This window comes from Miniopterus schreibersii (assembly GCF_964146895.1).
Source record: "Miniopterus schreibersii genome assembly, chromosome: 4".
Taxonomy (NCBI): Eukaryota; Metazoa; Chordata; class Mammalia; order Chiroptera; family Miniopteridae; genus Miniopterus; species Miniopterus schreibersii.
This window is the reverse complement of record NC_138105.1, coordinates 100,918,397-100,939,155: the sequence shown is the minus strand read 5'-3', so window position 1 is coordinate 100,939,155 and position 20,759 is coordinate 100,918,397. Positions and strand designations below refer to the sequence as shown.

The window sequence follows — 20,759 nt, the reverse complement described above, 5'->3', positions numbered from 1 at the left end:
CCGCAGCCTCAGTGCCCCTCCCTGCCCAGCCCACCCAACAACTCCTTGGCCCCAACCAAAACTGGGGTGCCTTTGTCCAGAGGGTTTGCGCTCTCAGGCCCAGTGTCCTGATTTGCAGCATGCAACCCCTTTAGGCTGTGGCTGAGCAGACCCAGGAGCAACCCCATGAGGACTCCGATGCGGCGGGAGAGATCTGGGCCCACACTCCAGCTCATGGTTTGAAAACACTCCCTGAGCATAAGCTGCCTGGGCCCAGAGGCTTGGCAGCAGTGAGTAGGTCAGGATGGGCTCTGAAATTCACAGTGCAGGGTGGAGGGGCTGACAGTGACAATGACAATGGCAATAGTGACCTAAGACTATGTTCTCGCTAGGCCTGTGTGCATTATTAGCTCACACGACCCTCACCACAAGCTTCTAATCACAGTTGAAGAAACCGAGGCACAAAGAGGTCGTGTGACCCAGCTGAAGTCACCCCACTAATGATGAACAGAGCCAAGATTTGAACCCTGGGAGGGAGCAAGGTCTAGGACCGAGGCGAGGTTCCACGGGCGAAACCACGGGCAGGTCTGACGCAGCGGGAAGTGGCAGGGTGAGTGTTCCGCCCCAGGTTCTCATGGCTCGAAGGCTGTGGGGCCCCGTTCCCCTGAGCCTCCCTTTTTATAAAAAAAAGTTATTGTTGAAAGTATTACAGATGTTCCCTTTTTCCCCCATTAACGCCCCCCTTCCCCAGAGCCTCTCTTTTACCTGCAAAATGGGGTCCTGATCCTGACCCCCCAAGAAGGACCATTGTGGCTGAGGAGTGAAGGTTCCTCGTTGGGACAGTTTTTCAAGCACTTGTGTGGCCAGCTGCGGCCAGGAGTCCACTCCGCCTGCCTGAGCCAGTGGACCCCAGATGGGCCCAGCAGAGCAGGCTGGGGCGGCAGGCCTGGACAACACCCTGGAGGGTGGGCACAGGGGGCGTGGGAAGGGGCCTCAGAGGAGTCCTTGTGGACACACCTGGACAGCCCTGCCCCCTGGGGTTGCAGGAGATGGCGTCAGAGCCAGCCTGGCCTGCCTACAGCCAGACGGCCACCCGGCCCGCCTCCTGGCGGCCCCTGGGGAATGACCCTCCCTCCAGCTCCACAGACGGATGGGAAGAGGCAGAGGAACCGGCTGTGCGGGACACCTGAGCCCACTGACCAGGCCTCCCAGGAGGCGCCCACCCGGGGGCTGGGAGGCAGAGACCTGGCCTGTTCCCACCGTCTGTCCCCAGAGGAAGCAGGTCAGCAGGTGGTGGACCAGCTGGGGCCTAGGCTGTCCTGACCCTTTGATGCTCGCAGGGGAGACCAGGCCGGGTGCCTCCTGTCCTCAGTTTCTGTATCTGTGACCAGAGATACTGTCCCTGCCCTCCCTGGGCCCCTGGGAGCCAGGCAGGCGAGTGGGGCCAGTACCCCACTTCACACATGGCAGACGGGACCTGAGCTGGGCTCACAGGGACACAGAAGGGCTCTCACTCTGCAGGGCCAGTGTCCAGGGCCAAGGAGGCCTCCAGCTCCAGAGCCATGGACCCAGCTCAGTCCTGGCTCCCACTCCGGGCCGGGGAAGCTTGGAGCCAGGCCCCATTCATTGTAAAAGGCCGTTGGAAGGTCGGCTGAGCCTGCATCTTGGCACCGGTTTTGGGTGACGGCGGCCTGGAAGGCGCCTTCTGCCTGTGGGGCAATCACGGGGGGCGAGCACTGGGCTTTGCTGGCCCAGGGCCTGGTGGCCACCTACCCAGTGCTCATGCCCAGACCTGAGGGCTGAGAGAGGAATGTCCTGCTGGTGAGAGGCCCGGCGGAGTGCTGGGTGTCAAGGGGTAGGTGGGCCCTCTAGCCATGTGCCAGGCAGGTGCCTGGGGTACCCAGAACCGGGGGAGGGGGCACAGAGGCCCGGCGCCTGTCTATCCAGCACCCAGTGCAGAGGTGGTAACTGCAGGCCAAATTCCCGGTGGCAGGGACAGACTGATAATTTCAGGTCCTAACTGAGGCCTCGCGTTTCCTCCCTGAAGAATCTCGCGTGGGGATGAGAGGGGCTGTTGGGGGAATGGGGGTGAAGTGCCCCAGCTGCGCTGGCCTGGACACTCCTGCCTTTGCCACCATTGCCCTCCCAGTTTCAGTCCCGAGGACCTGCTTTGTGGGTCCACTGTGTCGAAAGTGGCAGAGAGGTCCAGCTGTCCTCCTCTTGGTGGCCCGGACACACATGTATCCCTGCACGTGTTCGGACAGGTACCTGCCTTCACACGTGTGGATGAGCCCATGTGCACGGGGGGAGAGGGGGCCTGGTGGTGGCAGGTCTACACATGCGAGCTGGCGGGCGTGTGGCTGTGTGCAGAGGACACGTGTGGCCACGTGCGCACACGCCCAGAGCTGGCCCCTGAGCCCGAGCTGGCTGCCTCCGTCCCGCACAGCTGCAGACTCGGAAGGGGGAGGCAGGTCAGGCTGCTCTCGGCCTTGCTCCCCAGGGAGGCGGCCAGGCCAAGGTGGGAGGCTGCCGCCAGGCCAGGGCTGGGCAGGGCAGGGCAGGGCTGAGCTGGGTGGGTGCTTCCTGTCCAGCCAGTGGCAGCAGCTTCAGACAGAAGGCTGGCCCCCGTCAGGAAGGCGCTGCCTGGAGAAATGGGGCTACTGGAGGCTGAGTCATCGCCCCCCAGTTCATCCTAACCCTGCCCACCTCCTCCTCCGGGAGCCTTCCCTGACCTCTGCTGTGGCCCCAGCCGCCTCCATCCCCAGAGCGAGTGAGTGGGGAGCATTCTGTCCCCTGGCCTGAGGGTGGTATTTCAGGGGCAGGCCCATGTGGGGCTCTGTCTCTCCCCTCGCTCCTGTCCTGGCTCAATCCCTGCTTCCCTGAGAGCCCGGGGTCCCACTGGGCATACTCCCCAAGTTCTTGTTGCCGCGGGATGGCCCAAGCCTGCACCTGAGCGGGGGGCCGGGCAGGACGCTGCCAAGGCTGCAGAAGGCCTCAGAGGGGTGGAGGGACCAGGGCAGCCGGGGGCTGCTGGGGACAGGTCGCAGGCCGCATGCTGACCGTGGGGAACTGCTGAGCTGCAGCGCGCTCTGCTCGGCCCCCCGAGAAAGGGGCGCCTCTTCCCGCCCCGGCCCGGCGGTGGGCCAGGGCCTGGAGGGTCTGAGGAGCCCGTGCGGCTCACACACGGCACGGCCGGGCTGCAGGCCGCCCCAGACCCCGCGCTGGCTGCATGTGCACATGAGCCTGCGTGTGCTCCTTCCCTGGAGGATGCCAGTCAGCGCCAGGCCGGGGGCCCCATGGGCAGGGAGGCGCATCCCTGTCGGGCCCAGGATGCCTCAGTTCCCACGCTGTCACAATGGCCACACAACAGGGGGTCCCGGGGGATGGAAACTAATCGTGGGCTATTGAAGCCTTGAAAGTCAGGGCCCCAGCAGACAGCCCTGCCTGGGACACCTGATCCACCACCGCCCTCGCCTCAAAGGGGGACACTGTCCGCCCAGAGTCCCCCACCCACCGACATAGACAAGGAGGGAAATTGGGTCACTGGGATAGAGTGACAGCAATGCAGGCAAGAGCAAGACAGGAGGGGGGCGGCCAGCCCCTGAGGATGCTCCAGGCCTGAAGAAGGTTTGTCCTGAGGTGTCCATCCCGGTGGGGGCAGGGGACAGGCCTCAGGGCCCCAGGGAGAGACTCAAGTTTGGGGGAACAGTGAGACAAGAGAGAAACCACCTATCTAGGACCCCCAGATCAAGTTGGGGCAGAGCCAAGGCTGGGGATCCTCTCTTCCCCTACCGAGAGGTGTCCATAGGCCAAGCTTCGGGCTGGGGTGTGGAGGGCAGGACCCCTGCTCCCTCCACTCTGGGTCTGTCTCCAGCCACCTGCTCTTTGGCCTGGGAATGTCCAGCCCCCGCCTGGTTTCCTGGGGCAGCCAGGGAGAGTCAGGCCTGGCCAGGGCCTCTCTCTATTGCCTCCCTGCTCCTGCCTCTCGCAGGCCCTGCTGGGGGATGGTTCAGAAATTCTTGAGGTGTGGGATACACACAGCGGGTGCTCGCTCCCAGGGGTGGCTGGAGACAACTGCTAACTCCTATATGACTGTGGGCAGGGCCCTGCCCTCTCAGGGCCTCCATCTTCCCATCTGTGAAATGGGACTTTGCTCTTTAAGTCTCCTCCTGGCTCTTTGCATGTCCAGCAAACCCTTAGCTCCATTTGGTTGCCACGGTTGTTAAGGACTTCCTGGGTGCCAGGGTGTGTGCCAGGGATGGGGGGCTGGAAGGGTTCCCAGAGGTAGACGAGAAGGGAGTGGAGCCTGGAGGACTTCACTAAGGAGGTGGCAGCTAAGCGGGGAGGCCTGAGTAACATTGGTTGGCTGAGCCCGGGTTTGTAGGGAGTGGACAGAGGAAGCTGGGAGGTTGGCAGACATCCAATGCCAGGGGTGGGGACTGGCCTCCCGGTCCGGTAGTGGGGAGCTAAGGAGAGTGTCAGACCAGAGCTCCTTTCTAGGGTTTGGAGGGCCAGCCATTGTGTCCATGGAGCTGGCCTGGAATTACTATCCACAGTCCACCCTTGCCAGGCAGCCAGGGAAACAGGCCCAAAGAGGTGCAGGGGCTCCCCAAGGCCATCTGAGGGGGCTTTCACCCTGCCGCTGAACCTTGCCCTGCCCAGTCAGCTGCTCTGTAGCCCAAAGGGGCCACTGGGTCACTGTGGGGCTGGTGTCACTGTCAGGAGAAGTGGCCATTGCCCGAGGCATGCCCATGCACCCAGCTTGCGGCTTCTTCTGCAGGTAGCTGGGCTTTGTGGTGTGGCCAGGGTCCCTCAGCAAACACTTACTGTCCCTGCAGGGTGCTGAGCCCTGAGCAGGGAGGGTGCCTGGCACTCCCGGAGTCAGGTGGTGGTGGTGGTGGACAGCGCCATACCCCGTGTGCTTAGAGCTGGGGGGCCCAGGGCAGATGGCCCCCACCTCACCACTGTGTGACCCAGGCCAGCTCACTTCCCTCTCTGAGCCTCAGCTTCCTCATTTGCAAATGGAGACCGGGAGACACGCCCTGCTAGGCCTGTGACCCTGGAGCACCCCGACCCCTCCACTTTCCTGTCCCCCCTCCTGCCCTCTGGCTCCAGCCCTCCCTGCAATTGGCAGAGGCGGTGGATGACCTTTCTGGGAGGCCTGGCTGGCATCAAGCTTCGCCCTAGGGATGTGGGAGGGGGTGGGAGCCCTTGAACTTGAGGGTGGGGCCCGTGGGGAGCCCCCCAGAGTGGGGGCAGGGGGAGGGGGCTGGGGAACTTAACCTGGCAGGCACATCACAATTCCGGCCCTGCTTCTGTCAATACAGCCTTCCTGTTTTGGAGATTAAACCTCGGCTGAGCAAACAGCCTTCAAGGAGGCCCCTCCCCAACCCTCCCATCCCCCCGTCCTGCGGCTGGAACCACCTGGAGGCTAGGGGGTGGCAGAGTCAGGGGGGTTCAGCTCTGCCACCCCTGCCCTCTCCAAGCCCCGGACCCCTGCCCAGGCAGCCCTGCCCCTGCCCCAGCCCCCAGTGCCCGGCAGAGGCCACCGCTGAGGCCACCTCCGGAAGCCCCCGGTGGAATCCTTCCGTTCCCCATGGGCGAACTGTCCCAGTGTCTCCCTTACATCCTCTGCTCTCATGTCACCTCCTGCAGGAAGGGGGGCAGCTGCTCCTGCGCCTCGCTGCCAGCAGTGCCCCTCTGCCTCCGACCCAGGGATCCAGGAGGGGCAGGGAGGCCGCCCCAGGGCCCCACCTCAGCCTCCTGGCATAGTGGCTCTTTGTTTGGGGTCTGTCTTGTGCACAGTAGGAAGTTTAGTAGCGTCTCTGGCTCCTACTAACTGGATGAACTAGTCCTGCCTCGCCTCCCAGCTGTGACAACCACAAATGTCTCCAGACATTGCCAATCCCCCCCCCCATGGGGCCCCTGCCGCTCTGGGGGTGAGATCCCCAGGTTAGTTCCTGAAGATGTGGATACACTGAAAACCAGGCTGCAGAGAGGGCAGTGCCTCTGTGTCCGGTCCCCCTGATGCCAGCTCAGCCCAGCCCCTCCCATCTCTTCTGCCTCAGGTCCCTTCTCACCAGGGCCCGCCCACCTCCCAGCACCCTGGCCCTGCCCTACCCGAAAATCCTCCGCAGACTAAGCCTTGCTGTCCCAGGGCATCCAAGGAAAGCAGGAGAAATAACAAAGGCCAAGGGGGCCCCAGCCCACTCCCAGCTTCCTCCCTCCCTGGACACAAGGACACAGGCCCAGAGGGCCAGACAGACACCTAGGGAGGCTCAGGGTTGACTTCCGTTGTCCAGGCTGGATCACAGAGTGGTTAGACCAGATCCCTCTTGCTCACAAACTTTCCATGGCTCCCCATTGCCTCCCAGGCTTGACCCTGAGCCCGAACCCTGGGTCAGGGTCCTGCTCACCTTTCCAGGCTCATCTCTCACCACTCGTCTACCCCAAACCCGGCCAACTGCACAACCCCTCCACCCACCTCCACCTGGCCAAACCTTTAAGCATTTCCTAGGAGCCTTTCCTGAGGCCCCCTCGCCCCCTGCCCAGCCCTGGCACACTTGGCCTTCACCCCTCTTCTAGCCCCTACCCCCCTCTGCCTGTTTGGAGGACATCTGGGTTCCTGACGAGTCTTCCCCTGGAGACCATGAGCTCCGCAGGCCAGGGCTATTCAGAGCCATCTCCTAAGCTCCCTGGAGCTGGGCAGAGCCCGGTATGGAGACTGTGCCCAGGGATGCTGTCCAATGGGTGGGTGCATGGGCAGACGGACAGGCAGGCGGATGGGTGGGTCCCAAGGTGGTGGCTCATCTCTCTGTGGGAGTGACTGCCACTCCTGAGCACGTAGCCTCCTGCCCCCCCACCCAGGGCAGCCTGGGGTGTTATATCAGTGCCATGTCTCCCTCCACCCCATCAGTCTGTTACAGAGGAGGAGCCTGAGGTCTGGGAGATAGAGACCAGCCCAGGATCACACAGTAAGCAGGGCACCCTTGAACCAAGACTAACCCCTGCGGCCTCCATCTGGCCTAGAGCCCCCCCTCTCACTGGTCTTGGGATCTGGTCCATTGACATGAGCACCAGCACAGCCACACCCCTGCCTGCCTGGCCTGCCCTTGGCTGCAGGACAAGCTAACCATTCTTGGCAAGACAAAGGCCGGCTGGGGCAGAGTGGCTCTGGTGTCTCCCTGGTGGGTGTCTGGTCTCTGCAGGACATTAGTAATGGGTTCTGGTGGCCAGGGCTCTGCTCTTGGGGGCTGCAAATCAAATTAGCCCAGTCCAGCCCCAGCCCAGACGGCCTCAACACGGAGCCCCCAGGAAGAGATGCAGCTGCTAGACCGTGAGGCCAAGGGCACATCTCCTCCTCTCCTGGCCCCCACACCCAATCTGCAAGACCAGCAGTGTGAGTGAGACCCGAGGCCTTCCTGAGGTGGTGTTTAGAAATGCTCCCAGTGCAGGTGTGCACACAGCATATGACACCTGCCATGGGCATCAGCCCCTGCCCACCACAGCCCTGCCCTCGGGCCCCACCCCCAGGGCCAGCTCAGAGCTCTGTGGGCAGCCCTGCTGGGCCTCCTTGCCCTGCGTCCCTCATTCCCCGGGGCTGGGTGGCTTGTGAGAAAGGCACGGGAGCACTCCCTTGAGCCTCTGAATGTTCGTGTAACCATATCCATCCATCCATCCTCCCATCTGTCCACCCATCTACCCCAGCCATTTGTAATCCATCCATCCATCATCCATGCCCTTACTCATCTGTTCAGCCGGCGTCTATTTGTGCCCGGCCCTGCCTTCACGGAGCTCTGTTGGGGGAGGCAGGCAGGGAAAAGGGCAGTTGCAATCTCATGTGGTCAGTACCAGGAGGCAAGGGAGGGGCACAGGGCTTGGGGAGGACTTCCTGAAAGAGGTAGCACTTGACTGGCCTTGATGGGTGTCCCCCAAAGCCTTACTCTGCCACCTGGCCACTCTGACCACACAGGCCCCAAGGCTCAGGGAAGAGGGCCAGGCCACCAGTGCTCACCTCCTCACTCGCCTGCGAAGAGTGCCCACCTCCAGCCAGCCCTGGGTGGGCAGGGCAGGGCAGGCGCAAGCCACATCCCTATTACAGAGTCAAGTAAAATCTAGAGACCCACAGAGAGAAGGGAACTGGCCCAAGACCACACAGAGCGGCTGGGGGAGAGGGGTTCTGGGCAGAGTAGGCAGGCAGGCAGGCAGGGCGGGCTGGGGACTCTATTCACAGCTGCTGGCTGCCTGTTCTCATGGGGCAGTGCCCACCCAGCTGCAGGAGTGGGGACCAGCTGCTGCTGTCGGCTGTACCCCTCCCTCCTGCCACAGAGCTTCTGAGCCAACCCCTTTCCATCACCTCCCCTCCTGCCTGAGTGCCTCTTGGCCCGAAGCTTCTGGGCTGGGGCCCTCAGTGGGCCACCGTGGCCGTGCCATCAGGAAGCCCGCAGACACCCTGGCATCTAGGAGGCTCCCAGCTCTCGGCACCTTCACAGCAGCCTTGAGGGCAGGGATCTCCATCGGTCAGATGGTTGTGTCAGGAGGCCCCACCACCCATCTCTGCCTTCCTGCCACCACCTCGCCATGGAGTTAGGGACAGTGCCTCCCCTCCCCCAGTTCTGCTGTGGGTTGGGATGGGAGATGGCTGTCCCAGGACGCTGAGCAGGATGCCTCGGATGACTTCCTGCGAGTTAATGGGTCACCCATTAAGTCTCCTGGATCTTCCCAGGAAAGAGATGACACAGGAGAGGCCATCTCGAGGCCCCCAGGAGCCCATGGAGAAGGGGCTCCCTTTGGGAGTGGGACTGACTGAGCTTCCCTGTCAGACGGACTGAGACCTGGCTGGGAAGTGGGCCTGAGCTCAGATGGGGTCACAGTGCCACCCCGGAGCCTGACCAGGAGGCAGAGCAGGGTCCCCCGGGCCTGGCTGGTCATGTGGGTCCCCTTTCCTCGGCCACCTCTCCACCCTACCTCACTGGGCAGGTCTCAAGCCATCCAGCTACCTTGCTGCCAGAAGCCCCTTGCTGGGGCTGGTGGAAGGGCCAAGCTGAGCGAGGTCAGTGGCTCAGAACAACACAGACACGTGTCCCTGGCCCAGGGGGCAGGCTGCCTGTGAAATGGACAGTATGTCATCCTTGTGTTAGGGGTGGGGAAACTGAAGCTCGGAGGAGGACTGTCCCAGGTCCAAGGTCTTAAAACCAAGAAGTCCATCTAGGATTGGAGGCAAGCAGTCTTGCTCCGGAGGCCTGCAGCCCCTGGGCTGTGTCCATGTGCCCTGCCTGGCACAGGGCCCTGGTGCAGCCTCCCCAACCCAGCCTCCTTCCTGAGGACCCTAAGGCCCCAAGGGGCTTCCTGGCAACCTGATCAACCTCCCTGGCTCTCCATTTCCTGTCCTGAGCCCAGCAGCCCCCCCCCACCTCCATGCTATTTGGCCCAGTGAGTCCCTGGAGGGAGCCTTTGGATTTAGGATGAGGGCAGGGAAGGGGAGCGCCTCAGGCTGGACCTGAGCCTGGGGAGGGGGCGGGGGTGGCTACTCTGGCCACCCCCCTACAGCTTTCAGACCTCAAGGAGTCACCACGAAATTCCATTCTCCTGACAGCAAAGAAATTGAATCACTCTTGCCAAAGCCCACGGCCCCCACAAGAATGCTGTAGGCTTTGTCCTGCTGTTCCCAGACAGGGAGCCGCACCCGGATCCCCCACTCCCACCAAGCCTGGCCTCAGAGAGGCACAGAAAACCTGTGCTGGGCTCTGTGCCATGTCTCTACCAGGCTGGGCCAATCCCCCCTGTCCAGTTGCTCCGGCCCCCCTCACTCACTGGGTACAACCCAATAGTCCTTCCCTGAGCCTCACCTGGCCTTCTGTGCAATGAGTGCATTGCTCCTGCTGCCTGGTGTGTCAGAGGGCTGGGATGCATGAGTCACAGAAAGCAGGGTGTTTTGGGGTGCAGGGAACCCACCCTGCGCTGGGGCTGCAGAGGGGCTGGCTCCAGGACCCTGTCAGGTGGGGGCTGAGGTGGCATGGCTGTGTGCTAGCATCCCTCCCGCCTCTTCCAGAATGCTCAGACCTGGTGGGTACCACTCACTACAGATGCTGCTGACCGCGATCCCAGAAACAGGGTGCAGCTGGTGCAAAAGTTTGGGGGCTCATCAGTGCTTGGGCTGAAGGAGGATAGGAGGGATTGCAGGAAACAGCAAGAACGGGGCTGGGACTAGGTCACAAGGCCCACGGACACTAAGCCGGGACTGGACCTGGGGCAGGGGCAGGGGCTGAGCTGGAGGATTTTGATTTGTGTATGTGGGGGCAGGTGTATGAGTAGAGCTGAGTGCCTCTGCGTGGAAGATACACAGACCAGGTGGATTGGGGACAAGGGGGTGGGAGTGCCCCAAAGGTCCGGGGGAGAGAAGGCAGTGCAGGAGGCTGTTTCAGAATAGCCCAGATTTGGAATAGAGGGGAGATGCTGGTGGGGGGAGGGACAGGGCAGGGCAGCACAGACTCTTCAGACCAGAGGTCAGGGCTGGCCTAGGGCTCAGCGGGCTGTTTGGGGGTGACCTGCCCAACCATTGGGTTCTTTTTCTCTCCTGCCCACCCCCACCTCTCCAGCTGCCTAGAGGCTGGGAGGTGGGGCTCTGGATGGTGAGGGAGGGGTTTATGGCAGGAGGTGACACCAGGGGAGACTTGTCACTTGGGCACAGCTGCACCATCTGCTCAGGCATCTGCCTGCGGAGGTGGCGCCTGCTAATTACCTGAGGAGGGGGTGGTGCAGAACCAGGCCTGGGAACCTCCATCCCCAATCCCACCCACGACAGAGGGGCTGGGGCCCTAAGAGCAAATGGGCCATGTGCAGGAGCCTGGGGGGGGGGGGGGGGGAGGCTTTACTCAAGACATCTTTGCTGGGGGCCTACTATGCTCCAGGCCTGTTCTCCTGCAGTTGACATTCAGGCGGAGGGGTGGAAGCAGGAAGGGACATGCAAACACCTAAAAATGCCACCGCAGACGGGGGATGGGCGCAGGGGAGATAGCGGGCCGCTGGGCAGAGGCGGCGCTGAGGGGGAACCGGGGAACCTCGGTGGTCACGGAGCAGAGGCGGGAGGGAGGGGCGCAGCCGAGCGGAGAGCCGCCCCCAGCTGCGCTTCCGGACGGCGCGGCGGCGCGGGGCTCAGATCCCGATCCCACGCTGGGGGCCCGGCGCTTCCGGGCCCCGCGCCCGCGCCCCGGCCGGCTGGCCACATTCCTGCCGCCCCTGCTCGTGCGGAGGGCCGGCCGGCCCGTGGGAAGGGCCGGGGGTGGCCGCCGCCTTGTGCCAGGGAGGCGGGGCGGGGCGCAGCTGGGCCACATCTGGCCCGAGCGCAAAGGGACCAAATGGGACAGAAGGCCGCCTTTCATCCCGCGCGGGGAGGGGCGACCTTAGTTTTTTCTCGCCACGGGGCGCCTGGAGGATTTCGGGGGACCGATCTCCCGACGTTTGGCCGGGACTCGAGGACACTAGCCGGGGGCCTGGAGGTGGAATTCGGTACAGGTGTTTTCGCGCTGGACCCTCGCGCCCCTCCCTACCTGTGGCTCAGGTGGCTCAGCCCCACGATATGAAGAACAGCTGCCCTGGCCAGAGCCCTCAGGTCCACCCAGGCGCCGCCCCAGGTACCTGGCCCGCCCCGTCCCGTGGGGAGGAAGCCAGGCTTGGGGAGGGGAAGCGCAAATCAGGGGAGTAAGGGCGTCCCTGGCGGCAGGATCGAGCCCCGGGAGGCCCCCATCCCGCGCCCAGGGCGCACCCTTCCGCGTGCCGGACGCGAGGGTGCAGCCCCCGCCGGCTCGGGCCACGGGCGCAAAGCCTCCCTCCCCTGCGCTGCCCGTCGGGGCGACCCGGGAGGGGCCGGGCGCGCTCCGGAGCACAGAAGGCGGGGTCTGCGGCGCCCCGGGGTCGGTTCCCAGACCCCCGCCGCGGCCCCACGTGGGCGCTGCCGGCTCTGCGGGGCGACCCGTGCGGGGCTCCGCCCCGGGAGCCAGTCAGCGCGTGGCGAGGGCGCGGCCCGGCGGAGGCGCCGCCCCGGGGCGTGGCCAGGGCCGCGAGCTTTAAGAGCGCAGGGCGCCGGCCGAGCGCCGCTGGGCGCGCTGCTGGACCGGGGACCCTCGGCGCGGCTGTGCGGGGCGGCGCGCACCGGGCGGCGCGCACCCCACGATGCTCAAGCGCTGCGGCCGACGCCTGCTGCTGGCCCTGGCGGGCGCGCTGCTCGCCTGCCTGCTGGTGCTCACGGCCGACCCGCCGCCGCCCCCGGTGCCCGCCGAGCGCGGCCGGCGCGCGCTGCGCAGCCTGGCGGGCCCCGTGGGGGCGGCCCCGGCGCCGGGGCTGGAGGCGGCGGCGGCGCCCGGAGCGCTCGCCCGCGAGGTGCACAGCCTGTCTGAGTACTTCAGCCTGCTGACCCGCGCGCGCAGGGACTCGGGACCACCGCCCGGGGGCGCCTCGCGTCCCGCCGACGGCCACCCGCGGCCCCAGGTGGAGCCGCTCGCGCCCCACGACGTCTTCATCGCGGTGAAGACCACCAAGAAGTTTCACCGCGCGCGCCTCGACCTGCTTCTGGAGACCTGGATCTCGCGCCACAAGGAGATGGTGAGCCCCCTTGGCCTGGGCGGGGTGGGGGGACCCCAGCCTTGCCCAGTGGGTGGCAGTATCCGGCGCGCGCCAGGCTGCGGCTCTGTCCCGCCACTCGGAATCTGTGCGGAGAGCCACGCACCGGTGCATCCCCTGGTGGGGCCCCTCTCCCCAGGCAGTTGTGGAAGTGTGGGGATGGGACCCTCCCCAGCCAAGTTCCAGCGCCCCGGAGAGCATGCACTGACCTTGCATGGGGTTGGTGCCCTGCGGTGCTTCTTGCCCCAAAACACTGGAGCGCATTAATAGGGCATTACTGTCCCCAAACGTCCCCGAGGCAGATTCTGCCTGGGGCACCCACCCAGGGCTCAGACGCTTCCCTGGGGAGGAAGACTTTCCTTAGAGGTGGAATGGCAGGGATTAGGACCCCTGGGCACAGGGCAGGTCCCCTGCCCCAGCGGAGTCGTGGGGATGGGCTAGGGACCAAGTCATTCCTGAAGATAGTCGGGGCCGCGGTGGGTGTTGCTGAGCCCTGGGGGGTACCTCTCAAAAGAAAGAGAGCCCTGGGTTTGAGGGTGTGCGGAGACCCTCTCCCTGGAACCTGTGCTCCGTATGCCATACTTGAGCATGCACTCCCTAGTAGACACACCCCACTTTGAAAATCTCCCTTGAGGCTACAGAAGATGGCTGGGTGGGGCAGGAGGGGGGCAGAGTGTGGGCGCTGCCAGGGGAGGGGTGGCTGGGAGATTCAAGGGACTAACTGGGCATTTGGGGTGAGAGTGAGTGGGGGCTCAGAGAAGACCCCGCAGCTCTTTCTGCCTGCTTAAACCCTCCAGGCCTAAGGCCTTCTGGCCTTGCTGAGTCCGGTTTTGGGGCAGGGCCTTGGTGAGGTCATGACCAGGGCTAGGGGGCCGGGTCTTGTCTGGCCCCGGCCTGGGGAGGGGGCCCTGGGAACCCCATGGCAGCCTCCTGGGAACACAGTGTGCCTTTCCCAGAGGCTCAGTGGGCCGGCGGGAGGGGGCTGCGGGGCGCGGGTTTTGTTTGGCGGCCGGGCCGTTAGGATTCCCAGCGCGGGGCGGCTCTCACGCTGGCCTCTTGGGCAAGGTAACAAAGCCCCTTTCTCCAGCCGAGAAAGGCCTCCGGCCTCTTGTGTGCAGCTATGCGCTCCATGGGAACCGCCGCCAGCGCTGGCCACTCAGGTTGCCTGGCGATGAGGGGCTCACACCCCCCCATAGCCCTGACTGACAGTCCTGGTGGGGCTGCATCCCTGAGCCCGGCCACTCTCCCACACTCTGCCTCCCTGCTGTGACCTTTGCCAGCGCTCAGCCCCCTCTGGGCTGCCACCAGCCCCGAGCACCTCTTGTCTTGTACTTTGGGGGCTTTCTCCAGCCCATGGGATGTGGTCAGGGGTCTCAGGTACCAGTCCCAGCTGAGCTGGGTGATCTTGAGCAAGACCTGGGGCCTCTCGGAGCCTCAGTCTCCTCATCTCTGAAATGGGGAAAGCATTGCCTCCTAATGCATTGTTAAAGAGGACCGAGCGGGGAGGGGCCATCCACTCCCACCCAGACGGAGGGCCACTCAGGGTTCCGTCCTGATAGCTGACCCCATCCAGGAAAGGCCAGATCTGTCCCCCCATCAATTTGTGTGTCACGGCAGAGCGCCCGCCTTCCCCAGCCCTGGACAGGGTGATTCAGACCCAGTCTGATGGGGAGAACCCAGGAAGTCGGGGCTGCAGTGGGGAGCCCAGAGAGGCTGTGTGAGCCTGAGAGTGGGCATCTGACCAGGGCAGGAGGGACTTCCCGGAGGAGGTACCATTTGGGCTAGAATGTGTAGAAAATGCCCAGAAAGTGCCATCTGGGCATCACGAGCACAAGTAAGGAGCATGTTTAAGAAACTTCCAGCAACGGCAGTGACTGTGGGGATCCAGTCCGCGGGGTCCACACCGTGCCTGGACTTGAAGTCCAAGGTGAGGGGCTAGGCCTTTGGCCCACAGGGTCCTCTCTCACTCCTCCCAGGAGTGGGCCAGGCTGCGGCAGTGGCAATGGCCACAATGGCTGGGGGAGAGCTTGGCATCCTGTGTTTCTTTGAATCGCAGCTCCAGGAACAATGCCGCTTCCTGTGGGTGTCCCCCCCTCGCCAGCCCTGCCGCCCTGCTCTTCCTCCGCCTGCCCGTTGTCGGGGAAGTGGGGAGGGGGCGGGGGGGTGTCTCAGTCCCTGGAAAGCTAGGAGGGCTGGATTAGCACCGCCTCTGCCCCAGGGTACGACCATAGGCTGGAGGCTGCCCTCTCGGCCTCAGTTTCCCTATCTGTACACTGGAGTAGTAACGGTGCCCACCTCCAAGGGTGCTTTGCTCCGGGCACATGGGAGCTCTGGTTATTTGTGCCCGTTGTATCGAGCGGGAAACAACCCCGAGTGGGAAATAACCTCTGAGCTGCGGGTGAGGCCGCGGCGGCCCCTCTGCTGGTTGCTCTGATGTGGGGAGACAGGAGGCCCGGCACCCTCCCCCCGGCTGCCCCACCCTCCTGAGTACTCCTCCCCAGGCGGCAGCCTGGCTCTTTGGAACAAAGGTGACTTTAATCTCCTTAGCCTTGGGCTGGGTTTTTAGGGCACCGTCGAGCGCGGGAGACCGGGCCTCGCTTGATCTCATTAAGAAAGCATTTTCCTTTTAATCCGGTGGCAGCGGTGCGTCTGCACGGGCCAGCCCCGGCCTCCGCCTCCCACGGCATTCCTGGCTGAGACGCTGGGGAGCCGGCGGGGGGGCGGGAGGGCTGAGTGCGAGTCTGTGCGTGCGGGCTGCCCTGGGGTGTCTGCCGGGCTCTGTGAGGAGGGGCGAGCGTGTGTTGAGAGGCTGTGGATGGAGCCTGCAACTCCCTTAGCCAAGCCTGTGATCGGAAGCTTGTGGCCCCACCCGAGTGTGTGCTTAGGTCTGGGGTCAGGCTGGGCAAGGAGCCGAGGCCGCCCAGGTGAGGGTGGGCACCCCAGGTGGGCGCCCGGGTCCCTGGGTATGCACTGCGGGTCAGGCCCGCACATGCTAGATCCTCCCTGGGACCCGTTTGTACACGGAAGGAAACCGAGGCCTGGCGGGTATGGAGGTGGGGGGTCTCCTGCTGCCTGCAGCACCCCCTGGGCCCCAAGCTTTGCGCTCAGCCAGACCCGGGTGCGCCCGGCGGCACGCGCTGGGCGGGCCAGGCAGAGGAAGGAACATTCCTCCCCTGTGCCGACTGGCCCAGGCGGGCGCCTGCAGCTCCCAGCCCTGCCCCCCGCCCCCCGCCCCTACCCTTTCTAAGGCTGGATCCTGGCAGGGGGTGGCCCTGTGCTGGCACAGGTGAAGCCTTGATGTGGCTGGGGCCAGGTCTGTCTTCCAGCCTGGTTCCCTCGCCCAGAAGCGGGAGCAGGGATGCTGGGCTGCTTGGGTGCTGGGGGCACTGACCCGTGGGCTGGGGCACGTGCTGCTTCCTGCCTCCTGCCTGTGGACCGTCGGCATCTCCAGAGAACAGCGGCGGCTGCTTTGGCTCAGAGACGGTGACCTGCCCGCCGGTCACACAGCCAGGGACGTGCCCCCGCCCCCCCAGGCCCAGCCCAGAGGACTGCAGCGCTGTGGCCACACCCTGCCCGTCGGACCTGCGCCCAGCCCGGCCCAGTTAACCAGGCCAGCTGTATGGTAATGGGCAGTGCGGCCACTCTCGCTTAACACGGCCGAGTTAAGGCCAGCCGGGCGCCCCTCGCCCGCAGCCCGGGACAAAGCTGGCGGACAATGCCTGGTGATTCATCCTCTGGCCGGGCCCTTTGTCCGCCAGGACTTGGCAGCCGCCCAGCGCAGGCCTTTGTCCTCCACTGATTGAGACTTGGCTTCCCAAAGCCGACCTCCTCTGCCTGTCCCTGCACCACCCTCTGCCCCCTCCCCGGGGCCGGCGCTGTGTCAATAAGGGTGTGCGCCCTGCCAGGTGCGCTGGGCGGGCCTGGAGCCGGTTACCTGGTGGGTGGGCGGGGCGCCCCACCTGGCTCGTGCCAGCACAGCTGCTAGGTGACCTTGGGCCCAGCTGTCGACTGGGGGGGTGAGGTCTGCATAAGCCCCAGCCCTGTTTCCACTTAGGCAGGGCACTTGAGCCCCACTGTGTGCACGTGGGGAAGCTGAGGCCCAGAGAAGTGCAGGGAGTGGGCGTGACTAGTTGTAGCCGCTGAAACCCCGATGCCCAGCCCTGGACCGCTGCAGTGGCCCGGGGTCGGGGACACAGCTGCCTGTTCAAGGCCATGTCTCTCCTTCCAGACGTTCATTTTCACCGACGGGGAGGATGAGGCCCTGGCCCGGCGCATGGGTGAGCCCTGAACTTGGGGAGGCAAGGGGGGCTCCACTCCCGGGGGAATCGTCTCCCGGTGCTCCTCCTGAGAGGTCACGGAGGCCACGAGCAGTTTACTCAACTGGTTTGCTCAGGGCCCGCCCCACCACTCGCCCCACCACTCGCCCCCACCGATTCTCATGCAAATGAGGTCCTTTTAGCGCCTCAGCCCCTTTGAGCTGCTGTGGCCCCTTTGAGCAACAGGTGGCTGGTGCTGGGAAAAAGCTGGCTGAATGGGCAGGGGTGGGGCTGGGCTGCCTGTGACCGGTTTGGGCTGGGGGGGGTGTCCCCAGGCCTGTGTCCTGCCTGGGGGAGGGGGCTGAGCGGGGAGCCCAACACTGGGCACAGCTTAAAGAAACCAAGGCTCCCCGGGACAGACAGCCACGGCTCTCTCCTGCTCTGTTCTCCCCGGCCTGCTGTGTGACTCCAGGCCAGGCCGTCCTCTCTGAGCTACAGCCCCCTCCCCCTGTCCACAGGCAACGTGGTCAACACTAACTGCTCGGCCGCCCACAGCCGGCAGGCCCTGTCCTGCAAGATGGCCGTGGAGTATGACCGCTTCATCGAGTCCGGGAGGAAGTGAGTGAGGGCCTTGGGCTGGGGCCCAAGGGACGCCCCCTTCGGGCTTCTGCCGTGGGAGCCCCCATCCCTTCCAAGCGTGGACCCCTCTCAAACTCCCTGACAGCCCCCCCCCCCGCCCCAGGTGGTTCTGCCACGTGGATGATGATAACTACGTCAACGTGCGGGCCCTGCTGCGCCTGCTGGCCAGCTACCCACACACGCAGGACGTGTACATCGGCAAGCCCAGCCTGGACAGGCCCATCCAGGCCACCGAGAGGGTCAGCGAGACCAAGACGGTGAGTGGGCTGCCCACACACACCGGGCACCTGGGGAGGAGGCTGAGGGTCCCCGCAGCCTGGCGTGGGTCTCACCACTTTCCCTGGCCCTGCAGCGTCCCGTCCACTTCTGGTTTGCCACGGGCGGAGCTGGCTTCTGCATCAGCCGTGGGCTGGCCCTGAAGATGAGCCCGTGGGCCAGGTAAGTGCCCTGGGGCATAGGTGAGGCTGCTTGACCTGCCAGGTTGCCCTCGGTCCTGAGGTCCCCCCCAAGTGGGGCCTGGCTTGGTTCATCTTCCCGGCAGCAGGTGGCCCGAACCTCACATGGTTCGGACCACTTCCCACCTCCTGCCAGCAGGCACCAAGGTGTTAGCACCAGGGCCAGGCGCCCTTGGGCAAGACCCCTTGCAGCACCAGCAACTCCTGGCTCACAGGAAAGCACCAGGCTGGCACAGAGCAGGGTGCGGTGTTGGGCTCAGGGAGCGAGGGGAGAGCTGCAGGTAGACGGCTCCTTAGGGGCACAGTCGGAGTCTGCACCCCGCTCCACAGGGCTCGTCCGCCTCCTCTCTGAGCCCGGCTCCTCCACCGTGTGCGGCCTCTGCCGGGCGGGGCCCTGCCCGGCTCCCGGTGGGCAGCAGGCTCCCGCCTCTGCTCATATTGCAGCCCTTCGCTCCCACAGCGGGGGCCACTTCATGAGCACGGCTGAGCGGATCCGGCTGCCAGACGACTGCACCGTGGGCTACATTGTGGAGGCCCTGCTGGGTGTGCCCCTCATCCGCAGCGGGCTCTTCCACTCCCACCTGGAGAACCTGCAGCAGGTGCCCACCTCGGAGCTCCGCGAGCAGGTGCGCCGGCCCCGGAAGGGTGGGTGCAGGAGGGAGGGGGGAGGTCACTCTAAGCAGGGGAGTCAGGAAGGGCCCCACTGTTGGCTGCCACCCAGGCACCCACATCCCCCTACCGGCATGGACCCCACTAAAACGCTCTTGTCCACTCTCCCCATTGTTCGTCTTCACTCTCCTGTGCTGTGGCTTTTGGGTCCTTTCCTGTAGCTGAAGGTCTCTCTCTCTCACAGTACCTTGGACTTTATTCCTGGGGTGCGCAGAGCCAGTGGGGTGTGGTGCCACGTGGCTCATCCACCTTCCTTCTTGGCCCGAGGCAGGCAGAGGCAAGCAGTTCCCTGCTTCAGAGCCACGTGGCCAGCCTTGGGCAGAGCCAGGGTGTTGGGCCCTTCCCAGCGCTACTCTGCCCCTCTCCACACAGGTGACCCTGAGCTATGGGACGTTTGAAAACAAGCGGAATGCGGTCCACATTAAGGGGCCCTTCTCAGTGGAGGCGGACCCATCCAGGTGAGGAAGCAGGCCCAGGTGGGCGCAGCTTACCCAGAGTCCCCTGGGGCTCTGGTGGAGGTGGGGCTGGATGTGGCTCAGCAGCTGGACTATAAAGAGCACCTTCAGGACCCCCGGTCAGGGCAGAGGAGGGCCCTCTGGTGCTGTGGGACCCCATCCCACACGGACCAGCCCCCTACTCTGTCCCCACAGGTTCCGCTCCATCCACTGCCACCTGTACCCGGACACACCCTGGTGTCCCCGCACTGCCATCTTCTAGCAGCCTCGGCTGAGACCCCGTCCCCGGGCGCCCCTGGTATCCAAAGGGCCCGGGGACCCCTGTTGTGCCACCCTGGCCTTGTCACTTGAGGCTCCCAGGGCTGTGCCTCCTTGAGTGTACTGTGTGCCCACCTGTGTGGCAGGCTGCTGGGCAGCTCTGCTCTGCCGAGGAGCTGGCACTGGTGTCCCTGTCAGCCTCTCCTGCTCCACAGGTCAGCGGGCTCCGGAGCCCAGGCCTGGAAGGATTTATCTGTCAGCGGCCACTGTGAGGACAGTTTATATCACTCGTGGGGTCTGTGGGCAGCGTGGGAGTCAGGGCTGCTCTGCCCGGCTGTGCAGGTGCCCGTCTCCTGCTGCTGATACAGCCCTGTGCCCAGGCACCTGCCTCAGAGCCCCCAGGACCACTGAGCCCTACAAGGAAGCTGGGTTTTGGGGGCAGTGGCCTGGTTACCTCCTCTGGCCCCTGCCCAGGTCCAGTGTCCCCAGGAAGCCCCCAGTGGCTGTGCAGCTGGGAGGACAGTGGCTCCCCCAGCCCTCTGGGCGGGGGTCTTCCTGGCCCTCTCAGAGGTCTTCGTCCCTTTGTCTCCCCGAGATGGGGAGTCAGAGCTGAGCATTTAGTCCCTCTCCAAAGTAGAGAGAAAGTCGCCCATAGTGGGCGTATCTGTAAATATTGTGACAGTATTTTTTTACTGTGCTTGTTTTTCAGAAGGGGATGGGTAAAAAGTAGGGTGTCTTGTCTTTGTTTTGGGGGGATGGGGGAGGGTGTTATTTTATCTTTTCTGTGGATCAGAAAAAGCAGAAGCCAGGCTGGGGATCCCCCTTCGTGGCTGAAGCTGGAAACGTCTAACACTCCAAGTATTTATGTGTCCCGGTGTCCGGACTCTCCCATCGGACCTGCCTCCCGCTGCCGCCTCGCACACCTAGCTGGGCGCGTGTCCTGTCTCCTGTTTTTCTTTCTGCAAAGACATAGCTAGGAAAGTGAGCGATAAGGGAAAAGTTCTCAGGGAATGGCAGTGTGGTTGCTATGGTGATGTCCTTGGCTGTGAATAAAGATGCTCTTTGGGGCAGTGCTCTTGGGGGTCCTGGTCTGTGTGGAAAGGCTCCAGGGGGCTGCGGCTTGGCTCTGTGCGCTCACGGTGGGGAGGTGAGGAGAGAAGGGACCCTCTGTGGCCTGGGACCTCCTTACCTAACTTCATTCATACCCTTCACATACCCACAGAGGCCATGTCCGTGTCCCATTTTGCAGATGGGGAAACTGAGGCCTGGAGCGGTGATGCCTAAGGTCAGGCCTCTGGGGTGGTGAAGGGCTTACACTCGGAGGCCAAGCGGCCCTGGACCTTGGCCTCCCCTGGTCTCACCCTCTCCTCCGTGGAAGGGCTGCATCTTGGCCCACCCCGGACAGGTCCCGGGAGCTGGGTGAGGATTCT

At 64.4% G+C, this 20,759-nt stretch overlaps 1 protein-coding gene across 2 annotated transcripts; it reads left to right on the top strand.

Annotated features, from left to right (window-relative positions):
- The first annotated feature begins 12,100 nt into the window (after window positions 1-12,100).
- On the top strand, window positions 12,101-20,404 carry LFNG (LFNG O-fucosylpeptide 3-beta-N-acetylglucosaminyltransferase). Of its 2 annotated transcripts, none has more exons than XM_081134504.1 (8): window positions 12,101-12,579; window positions 16,826-16,874; window positions 17,372-17,471; window positions 17,596-17,749; window positions 17,845-17,930; window positions 18,408-18,573; window positions 18,989-19,074; window positions 20,123-20,404. In XM_081134504.1, the coding sequence occupies exons 1-8, from the start codon at window positions 12,151-12,153 to the stop codon at window positions 20,304-20,306; spliced, it is 1,254 nt and encodes a 417-aa protein (XP_080990630.1). In that variant the 5' UTR covers window positions 12,101-12,150; the 3' UTR covers window positions 20,307-20,404. The 2 variants fall into 2 exon arrangements, with proteins under 2 accessions (XP_080990630.1, XP_080990631.1); XM_081134505.1 differs by having other exon boundaries at window positions 19,267-20,404.
- Window positions 20,405-20,759: the final 355 nt, after the last annotated feature.